Source organism: Eumetopias jubatus, unplaced genomic scaffold, assembly GCF_037043125.1.
Source record: "Eumetopias jubatus isolate StellerSeaLion01/CBP00866 unplaced genomic scaffold, mEumJub1_p1.0 scaffold_1, whole genome shotgun sequence".
Classification (NCBI taxonomy): Eukaryota; Metazoa; Chordata; class Mammalia; order Carnivora; family Otariidae; genus Eumetopias; species Eumetopias jubatus.
In genome coordinates, this window is record NW_028274807.1 from 150531794 (window position 1) to 150544960 (window position 13167).

The 13167-nt window shown below is 46.6% G+C and overlaps 2 protein-coding genes across 12 annotated transcripts in view; one reads left to right on the plus strand and one right to left on the minus strand.

Moving 5' to 3' along the window:
- LRRFIP2 (LRR binding FLII interacting protein 2) overlaps positions 1-9952 on the plus strand; it is a 107570-nt gene extending 97618 nt beyond the window's left edge. For all 8 annotated transcript variants that reach the window (XM_088026764.1, XM_088026753.1, XM_088026756.1 and 5 more), the window contains 5 exons: positions 451-500; positions 5339-5459; positions 7799-7878; positions 8463-8567; positions 8998-9952. In XM_088026764.1, the coding sequence (XP_087882890.1) occupies positions 451-500; positions 5339-5459; positions 7799-7878; positions 8463-8567; positions 8998-9108 (467 nt within the window). In that variant the 3' untranslated portion in view covers positions 9109-9952. The remainder of the gene's footprint in view (positions 1-450; positions 501-5338; positions 5460-7798; positions 7879-8462; positions 8568-8997) is intronic.
- Positions 9953-11312: 1360 nt separating this feature from the next.
- The window catches only part of MLH1 (mutL homolog 1), a 42625-nt gene continuing 40770 nt past the window's right edge, over positions 11313-13167 (minus strand). For 2 of the 4 annotated variants that reach the window (XM_028107124.2, XM_028107121.2), the window contains 3 exons: positions 12817-12909; positions 12413-12526; positions 11313-11635 (listed from right to left, as the gene is read on the minus strand). In XM_028107124.2, coding sequence (XP_027962925.1) covers positions 11468-11635; positions 12413-12526; positions 12817-12909 — 375 coding nt within the window. In that variant the 3' untranslated portion in view covers positions 11313-11467. Of the gene's footprint in view, positions 11813-12412; positions 12527-12816; positions 12910-13167 lie in introns of all 4 variants that reach the window. The other 2 variants (XM_028107125.2, XM_028107123.2) reach the window with 2 other exon arrangements.

Here is a 13167-nt window from a genome sequence, read left to right on the forward strand (position 1 = left end):
AGACACAGCGAGAGAGGGAACACAAGCAGGGGGAGTGGGAGAGGGAGCAGCAGGCTTCCCGCGGAGCAGGGAGCCCGACGCGGGGCTCGATCCCAGGAGCCTGGGATCATGACCTGAGCCGAAGGCTGAGCCACCTGGGCGCCTGCTTGCACATTTTTGAAATAAGGAAGTGATCTTTGTACTTTGGTTTGTCTCTCAGGGGAAAATCACTGCCCTTGGGAGCAAATGTTGTATTTAGTGCCTCGATAGCTATCCGTTGTGTGGAAATATGTGTTGAATAATTAAGTACTTTTCCTTAGCACCTTTAACTTAAGCCTTCATTTCTTTTGATATTGAAAGCTGTAAGTTATCAGATAATGTATGCTGCTTTTGAATTTCAAGAATAATTTTTAATTGTTTTGGTATTATATCCTCACAAATTTAGTTTACAACCTTTTCCATTTGTTTTAGATGTCAGGCTACGAAAACTTGCTGGAGAAAAGGAGGAGCTACTATCACAGGTAAAGGCATTCTTCTCACCGGAAGGTAATGTTAATTGAACGGACTAAATAAATCACATGGCAAAACATTAGTGAATTAAAATATACACAAGAAAGAAACATGCTTATTTCAAACACCAGTACTCAAGATTTGAAGGACAAAAAGATAAATTCATATTTTGCCTTTGTTGTTTCCTGTTCTTTAAAAAAAAAAAAAATGTATCAGACGTGGAGTTTAAGGAGTTAAATAGTGGTACCACGCTTGTTGTCAAGACAGGAGTTCCGTGCTCTGCCTCCTCACATTTACCCCTGGCCACTCTGATTGGTTTAGCACGTTCTCTCCGTGTGTCCTGCTCTTGTGTATTTCCATCCCACACGCTCACGTTGCTTCCTGATGGTTCTGTCTGAGGCACTGTTGACATCCTTCTGTGGAAGAAGACCATCTAGCCTTCTGTCCCCAGCACGCACACCCTTCCCATCCCCTGTCGTCCTGGTGAAGGCCCAGCGCACCTCCTGTCTGCGTGTGTTCTCAGGGCTCGTGAGTGCCACTTGCCGTGGAGCCCCGCAACATTGCAGGGCCACCTTTCCTCCTCTTCACAGCTCTAGCTCCCCCGGAGTTAATCCTTTGGCTTTTCTTTTCCTCTGCTTGGTTTCCTGTGTATTTAATACCAGTGTAGCTGCCGCATCGGCAACGGTAGTTAAATCTGCTCTTAGCGTTTTCAGATGCACCAAGTACTCTCTCAGTTCCACTTCCTGAGTTCTTGGAGCATCTGACCTGGCCCAGTGGGAACATCATGGCCCGCTCTGTCTGCACCCAGCCAGCCTGCCCTTCGTTGCTACCTAGGCTTTCCCCTGCCTGTGGTTCAAGTTGGATTCCCTTTTTGCAGTGCCTTAGGCCTTCCTCCTTTTTTATTTGTTCTCTTTTTGGTACACCCCCCAGTAACTTCCTGAGAAAAGGGTATATAGGCTGTAAATTTTTCTTAACTTTGGAGGCCTGAAAATGGCTTCATTTTACTCTATTACTTGATTAACAGTTTGGATATAGAATTCTTCATTGCAATCATTTTCTTTTTTTTTTTTTAAGAAATTGCTTCATTGTCTCTGGCTTCCAGTATGGAAGCTAGCACGTTGAGGATTTCGAGGGCATTCTGATTTTTCATCTTTTGTATGTGACTCTTTACCCTCTCTGGTGGCTTATGTCGTACTTTCTCCTTCCTACTTGGAAGTTTCACAGTGATGTGGTTTGGGCCCCTGTCAATTCTAGGAATTCCTATCGTTCAATCCTGGGAAAATTTCTTGACTGGTTTTCCCCCTTCCCATATTCTGTTATCTCTTTTTGAAACTCCTATTCAGTCATGCAAATGTTGAATGAGATTCCACTCTTTAACAGGCTCTATTCCAGGCATTTGGCATATTTCTGTGAACAAATCAGTTAAATAATCCCTGCACTAGTAGACCTTACATTCTAGTGGGAGGAGACCAGACAATAAACAAGAGACGGAATGAATACGTAAGTTATATGGTATGTTCGAGGTCTGTGTGACTGCACTTACTGTACATTGAGTGGCCATAGGTGCAGGCGTGGGTGGGTGGAGTTGGATTTTACCCGGGAGTGTAATTGGGCAGAGGAGGTGAGGGCATGTGGAGGACAGTATTGATAATGATGACCGCAGAGATGAAGTGGGTAATGAGGCTAATGGGTAATCCAGGAAGATGTCAAGGCCCAGTGGAAAGAAGATGAGCAATATCAGTGGGATTGAAAGACTGGGATTTGGGTTCCTGAGAGAGGGAGCTGGAAAGACCAGGAGTAGAGGTTAGAGAGCAGATAATGGGACTGACTCATGGAGGGCCTGCACTTAATCGAGTGGGAGATCGAGTACGTGACTTTGGGAGAGTAGTGAGGGCAAGAAGAGAGAGACGTCAAGGTCCTTGGGAGAGGAGGTGTTCTGGAAACTGCCATCGGTTGTAGGAGAAATCCGCTACCTAGATGAATCTTGAAATTGCTCAGGCTATACTTGAGGGAGCACAAGTCAGGAGCTAAATGGTGAAGAAGGAGTGGGGCGAAGGTGAGGGGTGGTTGCTGTGTGGAATTGGGAGGGGAGGAGGTCAGGAAGCAGGAATTTCAGGGAGCACCGAGGGAGAATAGTTGGGCAACAGCACAAAAAGCAGGTCATGTGTTGTGTTCTCAGGCTCAGTGGTAGTAGGGCTCTGGGAGAAACCACCAGAAGGTCAGAGGGCTGCAAAGGGAACAGGCTTCTCAGGGGAGAGTGGGTTTCTGCTAATGCACTAGGTAAAGGGACCACTTAGAGAAGAAAATGAGGATGAGGGGAAATAGTAATCCAGAGTTTCAGGCGTTGGGAAGGGTTAGGAGGTGCAGATGGGGGCGATGGCTGTACAGAGCCCTTTGGGGAAGAGTGTAGGAGGATGACTGTTTTTGAGATGGACATGATGATGGGGATAAAGAAAACTCAAGGCAGATGTTGAAAGGGTAGAGGTGTCTGGGAAGCATGGGTTTCCTCCCAGTGCAGAGCTCGCCCTTTCCCCAGTGGGGATGTGGCCCACTTGGTCCTAGTGCCCAGGCTTTCCCTTGACCACTGTTGATGGGGTCCCAGCTAGGGAAGCCCCCTTAACTCTGAGCATCACACTCACCCTTGACCCTCGATGATGAAGGGCGAAGGAGGCCTGGGGAGGTTTGGTCTTGGTCCCAGAGGCAGCTCCCCGCTGTAGTTCTGAGCTGACGTGCTCCCCAGATCTCTGCTGATAAAAGAGTTGTAGGCATTCGGGGAAACATGGCTCCGATTCCTGAAGGAAGGGGCAGTAGACCTCTGGGATCAGCTCTTTAACTTTTTTGTTTCTCTCCTGTTTGTCCATCCCTTTTGATCTCTTTTGCTCTACTTTTAAAAGATTTTCTCAACTCTGTCTTTGAATACTTCCATTGCGTTTGTGTTTCTGTAGTCATTTCCAGGATATAGATATTTTCACTTACCTCAGAGCATATTTAGTTTGTCACTGTTCTCTGCTGTTTCCTTCCACATGCATAGTTTATTTCCTAACTGATGCTCTTCTGTGTGTATTTGTTTGGCCCTACGTTTCAGGGCGGGGTGGGGAGTACTAAAACGCTGATGGGCAGCTCTGAGCATAGGTAAGGCTGATGGGTCTGGGTGTTTTGTTGGGAAATTTTGACGTGGATATGTTGGTCTTTACTCTAGACTAGGCAGACAGTTCTACAGGGAGACATCCCCCAGTCCTCTTATGCGGAGAGCAGTCTTGCTGGCAGCATTCTGGGGACTGAGGCCAGACTGGGGGCCTCAGCATCAGTACGCGTCTATTCACCTGATCTTGTTCTCCGTGTATGCGGGGCTCCTGTCTCCATTGGGCCTTGTCTTTTCCCAACCCTGAGTCCCTTTGCATTTGATTCATTTTTAGTTTCTTCAGTTTGCAAATGAAAAAAACCCCACAGCTTTATTAAGGTGTAACTGGTGTAGAATAAGCTGCTTGTACATAAAGTGTACAAATAAATGTACCTACCATATTAGTTTCTGAGGACTGCCCTAACAAAGTACCACAAACTGGGTGACTTAGAGGAACAGAAGTTTCCTGTCTGCACAGTTTTGGAGATTAGCAAATGCCCAAGGTGGGGCGGCAGCAGTGTTGGTGCCCTCTGAGGCCTGTGAAGGGCAATCTGTCCCACCCTTCTCTTCTGGCTCCTGGTGGTTTGCTGGCAGTCTGTGGCATTCCTTGGCTTGTGAGGAGCATCTGTGCGTCTTCACATCTGTCTTCCTCTGTGCGTGTCTTTCTCTTTTCATCTGGCATTCTTTTCAGAAGGACACCAGTCAGATTGGATTAGGGGCCCCCACCCTATTCCAGCATGATCTCATCTCAACTTAACTAAATGCATCTTCAGTGACTCCATTTCCAAATAAGTTCACATCCTGAGGTACTGGGAGTTAGAACTTCAACATATGAATTTTACAAGGACATAACTCAACCCATAACAATACTCATGGAACCATGACCACAGTCAAAATGGTGAAAATACTCATAACCCCTCCGAAGTTTCGGTGTCCTTTGGTGTCCCTTCCTTCCTGAGCCTCCCTCTCCCCCCAACTCCAGGCAGCCACTGATGTGCTTTCTGTCGCTGTGGATTAGTTTCCATTTTGTGGCATTTTATATAATTGGAATTATATAGTATGTCCTCTTTTGTCTGGCATCTTCTACACAGCGTGCTTATTTTGAGACTCAGCCGTGTTGCACGTATCGGTAGTGCTTTCCCCTTTCTTGCTGGGTAGTAATTCCACTGTGTAGATGTGCCATAGTTTGTTTATCCTCCTGTTGATAGACATTTGGATTATTTCCAGTTTGGAGCTATTATGAATAAGCTACTATAAACATCCTTTATTTTGGGTAAAATAAGGTAGATCAACTGTAGCCGAACTCAAAAATATATTTCCAATTATTTCTGCATACAAAAGGTTTTCTAAATATTGAACCTAATATTTAAGTGTTAATATTTAATACTTAACTTACTATTTTAATTAAATTTACTTAATATTTAATTGACTTCAAGTTTTAAAATATTTAAGTTTCCTAAATATTTAACCTACAGTATTTACCCTAATTCTAAGACAAACCCTGACAAGATCTGCCATTCCACCAGCCTACACAGATCATAAAATAGGGCTGCTTTGATTGGGACACCTGGTCCTGGAACTTCACTCCTTCTGATGTTCCCAGTTTGTCGCTAGCATGTGGGCAGTGTGGCCCCGTGGTAGGCACTCAGGTTCTGGGCGGATGACTTGTGGGGCTGAGGACCCACCATGCCCTGTGGATCTCATGACGGCCTTCTCTTTCTGCTTCAGATCCGGAGGCTGAAGCTGCAGCTGGAGGAGGAGCGGCAGAAGTGCTCCCGGAGCGAGGGCTCGGCAGCTGACGTGGCGGGCCTGCACAACGGCTCTGACCTGCAGTTCATCGAGATGCAGAGTAGGTACCGTGGCCAGGCCAGGGCCACTCTGTGGGGAGGCTGTGTTCCAGGAGTGCAACTGCAGGCACGCTGCCGGTCTTGATGTGCATTTGTCTCGGGGAGCCAGGTTACAGAGATTGCTTAGTCCTCAGCGAGCCCAGATAGTAGTCCCGATCAGTGGTGCAGCTGGGTAGAGGCTTCTAGTAGCCTCTGCACTTCAGGGAATGGATTACAAGAGGACCGGGTTAACGCAGTGATTTCTAGAGACATTTTGGAAACGGTGTCCTCCTGGCACTGTCCTCTCCCACACCTGGGTAGTTCAACTGTCAGCTCCCATATAGCACCCTTCTTGATGAGATTTTTCTTGTGGAATCTATCTTGGATAGTGAAGGATATTATTGGAACTAACTCACACTAATGCTGAATAGTTTCAGAACTTTGCCAGAAGTTTTATTAACCAAATTAATCTTTATAGCTGGAATTTAAAACAAGGCCACAAAGCAAGCCTATTCATGCAGTTTTTCTCCCTTTCTGTTTTTGACCCCATGTTGTTTTAAAATGCCTGCTGTGTTCACAGTAATCTCCATGGTCGGGGGAGGTCAGCAGCCATTCATATATAGCTAGACAATGTATCGTTTGTGGAGAGGGGAGACTTACTTTTTATTCAGTTTGAGTTGTGGCTTTTCTGATAATTTATTTTAAAATATCAGTTATTTCATGGCTTTTTCATCTAAATATTTTTGCATTAGGCTAAATAGAAAAGGCTTCTTGGATTAAGGCTTATTGATACTATTAATACTGGCTTTTGAGGTTAGTATCATGTCCTTTATTAGAGATCAGTTGGGACCCTTGTGACACTTCCTGTTGAATATTTTATTCTAGAAATACTTTGGTGTGGAGGATAGATGAAGATGGGTATTAGAGGCAGACTGACTAGCTGGGAGGCTGTGATGATCAGCTGGACCAGTACAGTGGCTGCCAACAGTCTTAGAGAGAGGGCAGGGGGTAGATTGGCCTAAAGCAGCAAAATCAAAAGGAGTCCCACTGAGGGAGAACAGGCATGCCTTACATGTGAATGCTCCTAGGGCAGGTGGGCGTTATGGAGCTGGTATCTGGGAAGGACCCAGAGTGACTGTAGAACGAGGTGGGCTCAGCAGGACCCAGTAGACAGGCCTGGCCAGCAAAGGAAGCCCGGGGACATAAGCATGGTGTGATTGAATGGAATTTCATAGCAAGCACAAAATGGCAAAGATGCAGGACTTACACTCTTGAAAACAGGAAGGAAAGGGAGGTTTGCCATGAGAAGGAAGCAGCACATTGTGATAATTAGTAAGTGCTGGGATGAAGAATTAGCTAGATCCTGAAGCTTGTGTTTTAGAGTCCAGCAGTAGGAACTCTTGTCTCTCACTGCCAGAGGGGCCTTTGGGGTGAGAGTTTTATAGCCCCATTACTTTTCAGGTGACAGTAACTACCTGTGAGAAGAACCTCTCGCTCAAGATTTATATAAGTAGTTGTAACCTCAGTGATGTGGAAAAGCAGAAAAGTTCTTAAGTTAGATAGCTTAGATTTGGTTTATCTCCTTTAGGCCTTATGATTCCTACCCTATAATCATTTCAGAATGATTTTTGTTAAATTTGGTTTGCTGGAAGGAGTTTTTTAACTTCTCATTTTAAATGACTTCTTAGGTCAGAAGTACAACTGATGATTTAGAAGTCTACCTATCATATTACCACAACATGTTACTGAAAAGCATTTCTTTGAGCAAATGTTTATTAAGCACATGCACAAAGCCCTTGGCGAGATACAGAGGTAGACTGAGGAAGGCAGAGCCAGGGCCCCTCTCCTCACGTACAGTGTTCAGAAAGCACGATTAGTGTTAGCAAAAACAGTGCCAATAAAACGCCACGGGGAAGGTGAAGTTACAGGGGACTAAGCAAGAGTCATGCTGGAGGGTGCTGAGGACTTCAGTCAGAGGCGGGGAGAGCAGGACCCTCAAGGTGTGGCAGCCAAAGGGAGCGCGGAAGGTGGGAAGGTGAGGAAAACTGGAGGCTCCTGGGGGAAGGGCAGCACCTAAGTTTGGCGGGGGCCACCGATGCACTTGATAGGGCTCCTTGCTCATCGGCCTCCCCCCACCATGGGGTAAAGAGTAAATTTTCTTCCACCTCCCTGGTCCAAGGGATGCTTGGATCAGGGGCTAGAGCTTCTTGCAGGAGAGCCGTTGTAGAGCCCAGGCTGCGGGAGGTGCTGTGGCTGCCACTTGCGCGTTTGCGCTCGGTCCCCTTCTGGGCTGCAGAGGCTGTCACTGCCTGAGGTCACACCTGCTCTCTGACAGGTGATTCACTATTCTCTTCTCTTCTAGGAGATGCCAATAGACAAATTAGTGAATACAAATTTAAGCTTTCAAAGGCAGAACAGGATATAACCACGTTGGAGCAGAATGTAAGTACTTCAGTGTGCTACCAAGTGATTTACACTCCCTTGGAAACTTCCTGCATCCGAGTGGCTAACTCCAGGAGTACCTGGCTTTTCTTTGGGCTGCCTCTGCAGTGGGGTCTCTATAAAAGCTCTCTATTAAAGTAGAAACGCCAGCAGAGAGAACCTGGCAGGTCACTTCAGCCTTCTGTTAGCTGTAAAAGTGCAGAAGACTGAAGCTATAATTCTGTTTTTTCCAGATTATTTCAAGAGACTTCAGGAAGACTGTAGTTTGAAAATCCCTTATTGTACATTTCAAAAAGTCTAAAAGCTTTTCCATTTAGTGAGTTTTGCCCTGCACTGTTACTTTGGCACTTAAACAGTATGTTCATCATAAACTTAACATGGGAAATCGGCTTGATAAGGACTCTCCAGCCTTATCCCTCTCCGGGGACATTTCTTGATCTATAAATAGGCGTCGGGTGCTGAGAGGCCCTCTGACTCACCGTGAGGGGATGACTTGGGATTTGTAATGACGCTGTGTTTCCATGTGGCTGCGAGAAAGGGGCCCCCGGTGGCCATTAGCAGAGGCTCGTGTTCTTTGTTGACAGATCAGCCGGCTGGAGGGCCAGGTGCTGAGGTATAAGACGGCCGCGGAGAACGCCGAGAAAGTGGAAGACGAACTGAAGGCGGAGAAGAGGAAGCTGCAGCGAGAGGTACCCGCTTTCGCATGCTCCCATTCCCACAAAGAACAGATCCTTTGCTGCCTGAGGAACTGAATCCTGGTTCAATCTTAAGGGAACCGCCGTGGAGTCTCTCACTCTTCGGTGTTGGTTTTCGACCTGCGGGGTGACTGCCATTTACTTTTAGGTTTCGGCCAGTTAGAGACTGAGAGGAAGGATAGGTCTCCCTTTTGTTGTGGAGCCGGTCTGTTCCCCCACCCGCCGGCTGTCCTTTCTGGGGTTGAGGCTCTGTGTCCCTGCTCGGTGCTGCCAGCTGGCGAAAGAGAGGCGAGGCTGCAGGGCACTGTGCGGGGGCGGGGGGGGGGAGTGCTTCCGTGTCGCAGGCAGGGGGCGGGGGCACGCTCAAGTGGCACTGGGTTTCGTGTGTGACGGTGTGAAGTGACTGCGCCCTCCCTGTCTGCAGTTACGAACGGCACTGGACAAGATTGAGGAGATGGAGATGACCAACAGCCACCTGGCCAAGCGGCTGGAGAAGATGAAGGCCAACAGAACAGCACTTCTGGCCCAGCAGTAGGAGGCCACCCTCCGGCCCGGGCGCCGCTTCTGGGCCCCCTCCAGGGGGACTGACTTTTTGTCCATTGACACAGACCCCCTTCAGTACTGTTTGAGTTTTGTCATTAAAATAGCCACCTTTGTATTTTATAATTTATGAGAGAATGAAACAGGTTTGAATCTTCATGAATGAACACTTTGGATTTCGTTTGTAGTTTGATTCTAGACTAAGAACTGGTCCATGCTGGGTTTTTTTTTTTTTTTTTTAATTTCCATAATTTTAGAATCAAGTTTACTCACCATTTTCCCCCAGCTGCCTCAGTGACTGGGCACTCGGAGGCCTTGGCACAGGTTCCGGAGGACAGCGACTCTGTGAGTGCCCAATGAGGTAACTCGGCTGGAGACCTCGGAAAACACAAGTGCCTTCTCCATGGTGCAATTCAGCCTTCAGTCATCCCCAGCGGTCAAAAGACACTTACCCTTAATATCAGATGGCATTTATATTTTAGTGAAGAAACAAGTTCACAGGCGGGGAATATATGTTTCACTCAAATTTCTATGTTTGGAGGAAAAAGCCTTTTTTTGTAAAATATTTAAATTTATATAAGAAAATGTTAGAAAAAGATATGGGGAGTGTATATAAAACTTGCTTTATTGCATGTGGCCGGGAATGTCCAAAGCCTAACACTCTTAAAGTAAGAGTAGGGCCCTTCGTCTTCAACGTCAGCTGTGCTGTATCTCATGTAAAGTATCTCATCTGCTGCTCATCTGTGGAGTGACCCCTCAGACGAGCCCAGTGGGGGTGGGGACAGGCAGGGGGAGGTCGGCCTGAAGACTCTATTAAACGCACCCTCTTGCTGACCATGGCTGGCTGCTGACACAGTCATTTTTGTTGGGGGAGACTTTAAAACACCTCAAGGCAGCCACACACACCCCTGTTACCTTGCCCCTCTTCTCTCCTCCGCAAGAAGAATGATCTGGAATGTACAGCTTTTTAAGAACTTCAGTCAGTTTCATCTTTAAAGGCACCCAGTTCAAGGGGCTTTTATCATCGAGTGTGGCTACTCTGCAGGATTTGTGATTCTCTTTTGCCCTCAGAACCAAGGTGGTTTTATGGAGATGGTGGCTGTTATCTACAGAACAAATGCAAGGGGAAGTCTCATGAATTAAAGGCACATGAGATAAAGTTTAGACTTGAAGCTAGATGGTAAAGTTAACTTGAGTGTGAAAATCTCTACGAATTACCCCCTTCTTCAGAGCAATGAGCTTTGTAGTTGTATTTTATTTTTTAAAATATGGAAACCGCTGTCCTGAATGGAGGGGATTTCCTATAAATTCTCTCTAGTCATAGTGGGTGCAATCACCTGTGCAGGAGCTGCGAGAGAGGGAGAGGGGGGCAAAGTTCTGTTCAGCCTGTACCCCGCTGGGCTCAGCAAGCCCCACTGCTGAGCCGCCCTGTTGTTGACTTTTTGGAAGTTCTACATGGTTGAAACCTGACTTTGCCCCTTTTGTGGTACAACAAATTTGTCTCTTGTTGTCCCAGTCTCTTCCAAAGGGAATGGCTGTCTTCACTCGGTAGAGTTCCCTGTTCTTTCCCATGGAACGTTCTTCACTGAGTCTTGTGATCTGATTTTACCTCTGTACTGAAGGCGTTCGTCCTCCCCATGCTCACTGCACTTTTCTGTTAACGCAGGCTAGTGTTAAGGCAGCTTCTTGTAATGGTACCTACAGCTTAAGTGTGTATTTTTATGTCATTCTTCAGACAAGAATAACTAGAACGTAAGCTGGTAGGATTCAGATCCATTAACAAAGGGGGCTTACTTAAAGAGCACACTAGTTACAAACTCCATCAGGACTGCTGTCCTCTTGAAAGTTTTTCTTTCATTACAGATTAATTAGCTTTGGTTACATAAGGTAGTAACAGCTTATCATTTCAGCCTTCTCCATACTCAGTGTCACCAGAGCCTCTTACACGTTCGGGACCTCTTTCCAAGGCAAGTGAACCAATGTAATTCATATCAACTGATATTAGAAATTTACTGGAGTACACAAAGAACCAAACCAGAGCAAGATCTATAAAATCTTCAAGGCCTTTTTAGAATTCTTATCAGATGCCCAGAGGGCTTTCAAACTGCTTTTGGATTCTTCAACACAATCAAGTATACTGTAGGTGAAAATGGATCTAGAAAACCTTTCAAGTGTAGTGAAATTAAATAAGAAATCATGTTAGGACACATCCGACAATTTATTTCTGGTCAATCCACCAAGCATGAAAGAGTGCTACTAGTTAGAGGGCAAACGGGAGTCTTCAACCCTAAGACCTATCCTCGTCAGGATGCAGTGCAAGAACCACACAGCCCAGAGTCTGCAAGTGATCGTGGTCAGCACCTCTCGAAGACTTTGTACAGATCAGGCAGGTTAGCAAGCTGTAGGATATTTCCATCTTCTGTGAAATGTTTAGGAGGCAGAAGGTGGGAGCGGAAGGCTTTATAAACAATGTGTTCCACAGTCCACTTCCAGGGGTTTGCAGAGGAGCCTGACACTTCGCTCTGGAAAAGACACGTTCGAGGTCACAAGCCTGCCTGTTCGCCCGGCTCACATCCCAGCATTTGTGGTTTCCTGGCTGACCTGTACTGGGCCTGGAAGTCTTGCTGATTACAATGGGCTGTTTTACCTGCTGCTGGTGAAACATCCTCTCTGGTCAGCCTCTCAGGGATCCTACAGCCCTGAAGGAGACAAGGGGAAAGGCAGGCAGAGACCTCCCATGGAAACTTTGTTTCCATTCAGGAGAACTGTTGATTGTAGCAGCATCTAACATAAGGTCTGATCCTGACTATGAGGTTCAGCCCACAATAGTAGGAAGTGTATTCACCCAGGCCCTTTCTGTGTACAGCTGATCTGTAAGAAGAGCTAGGGATCTGACCTTAGTACTGCCCTGTTTGCCTGGAAGAGCAGTGGTCAGATGTATAATGAGCCAAAGCTAAATGAGCGTGGGGAGACTGGGGCAGAACCTGAAGACTGGGGCTGCACACCTGAGGGCTAACGGTGGGAGACGAGAATTCGCTAGCCCTGGATCATCCACCAGCTCAGCCTCCCAGCTCTCACAGTGACGGCTTGTGTTTTCACATTTGACAGGTACTGAGATCATTCTAGAGGGATCTTCCAAACCAGCAGAAGGAAGTGAAATTCATGAATAAAAGCTGACCATTATGTTGAAACCTTATGTGCAGTGAAATCCTACAAATTCAGAGGTGGCAGGTTTCATTTGCTAAAGGTTGTGTGAGGCCCATCCCCATCCTGGGTGCTAATGTGCATCACCACAGTACCTGCTGGCCCGAGAGGGTTGACTCCTCAGATATATACTGCTTCCGAATGGAGTAAAACATAGCACATTCTTTACTAAGGCTTTCAAAACATTCCTTCTCTTCATCCCAGTTCACCTGGTCCAAAGAGAGAAATTAATACCTCAACATAGGTACTTGCTTTAACAAACATTTCATTTCCAAGTGGAGGTTACAGACTACTTAAAGCTTTTTTCATGTAATGTTTTCAGCATTAAATCTGTAAACCGGAACTGCCGAATACGGCTGGGGTAGGTGGGGTAAAGGGGGGCCTTCAACTGTTGTATCCTTTTCATCTCCATCATTCCATGTGAAGGTGTGGCCCCGTGCCCTCTCCCGCCAGCCCACACGCAGGTACCCACATACTTAGGAATGGCTTGACCACTTGCCTCCGTGGCGAGTCGAAGAATGAAGATAGGCAGACCCTCCAAAGGGGGCACATAGCTGTCGATGAGCAGGGGTAATCCAGTCAGGTTCCCTTCCTGCTTGTGCAGAAAAGGCCACGACAAGGGACAAGAAGTAAATTGTTAGAGTTTAATCTAGTTCCATTTCCCCAGTGCTCCCTCCAGGTCTTGTCCGCATGTCTGCACTCTGGGTGACCAGGTGGCTTGACTGGGCTGGGCACTGAGGGCAGGAGAGCAAAGTGCTTAAAAAGAGCTTTTTGTACAGAAAAACTTCTTGTTTCAATATGCTCACCAGCTAAAGAACACATCGAGATGGAAAGCCCCAAAGTTTAAGGG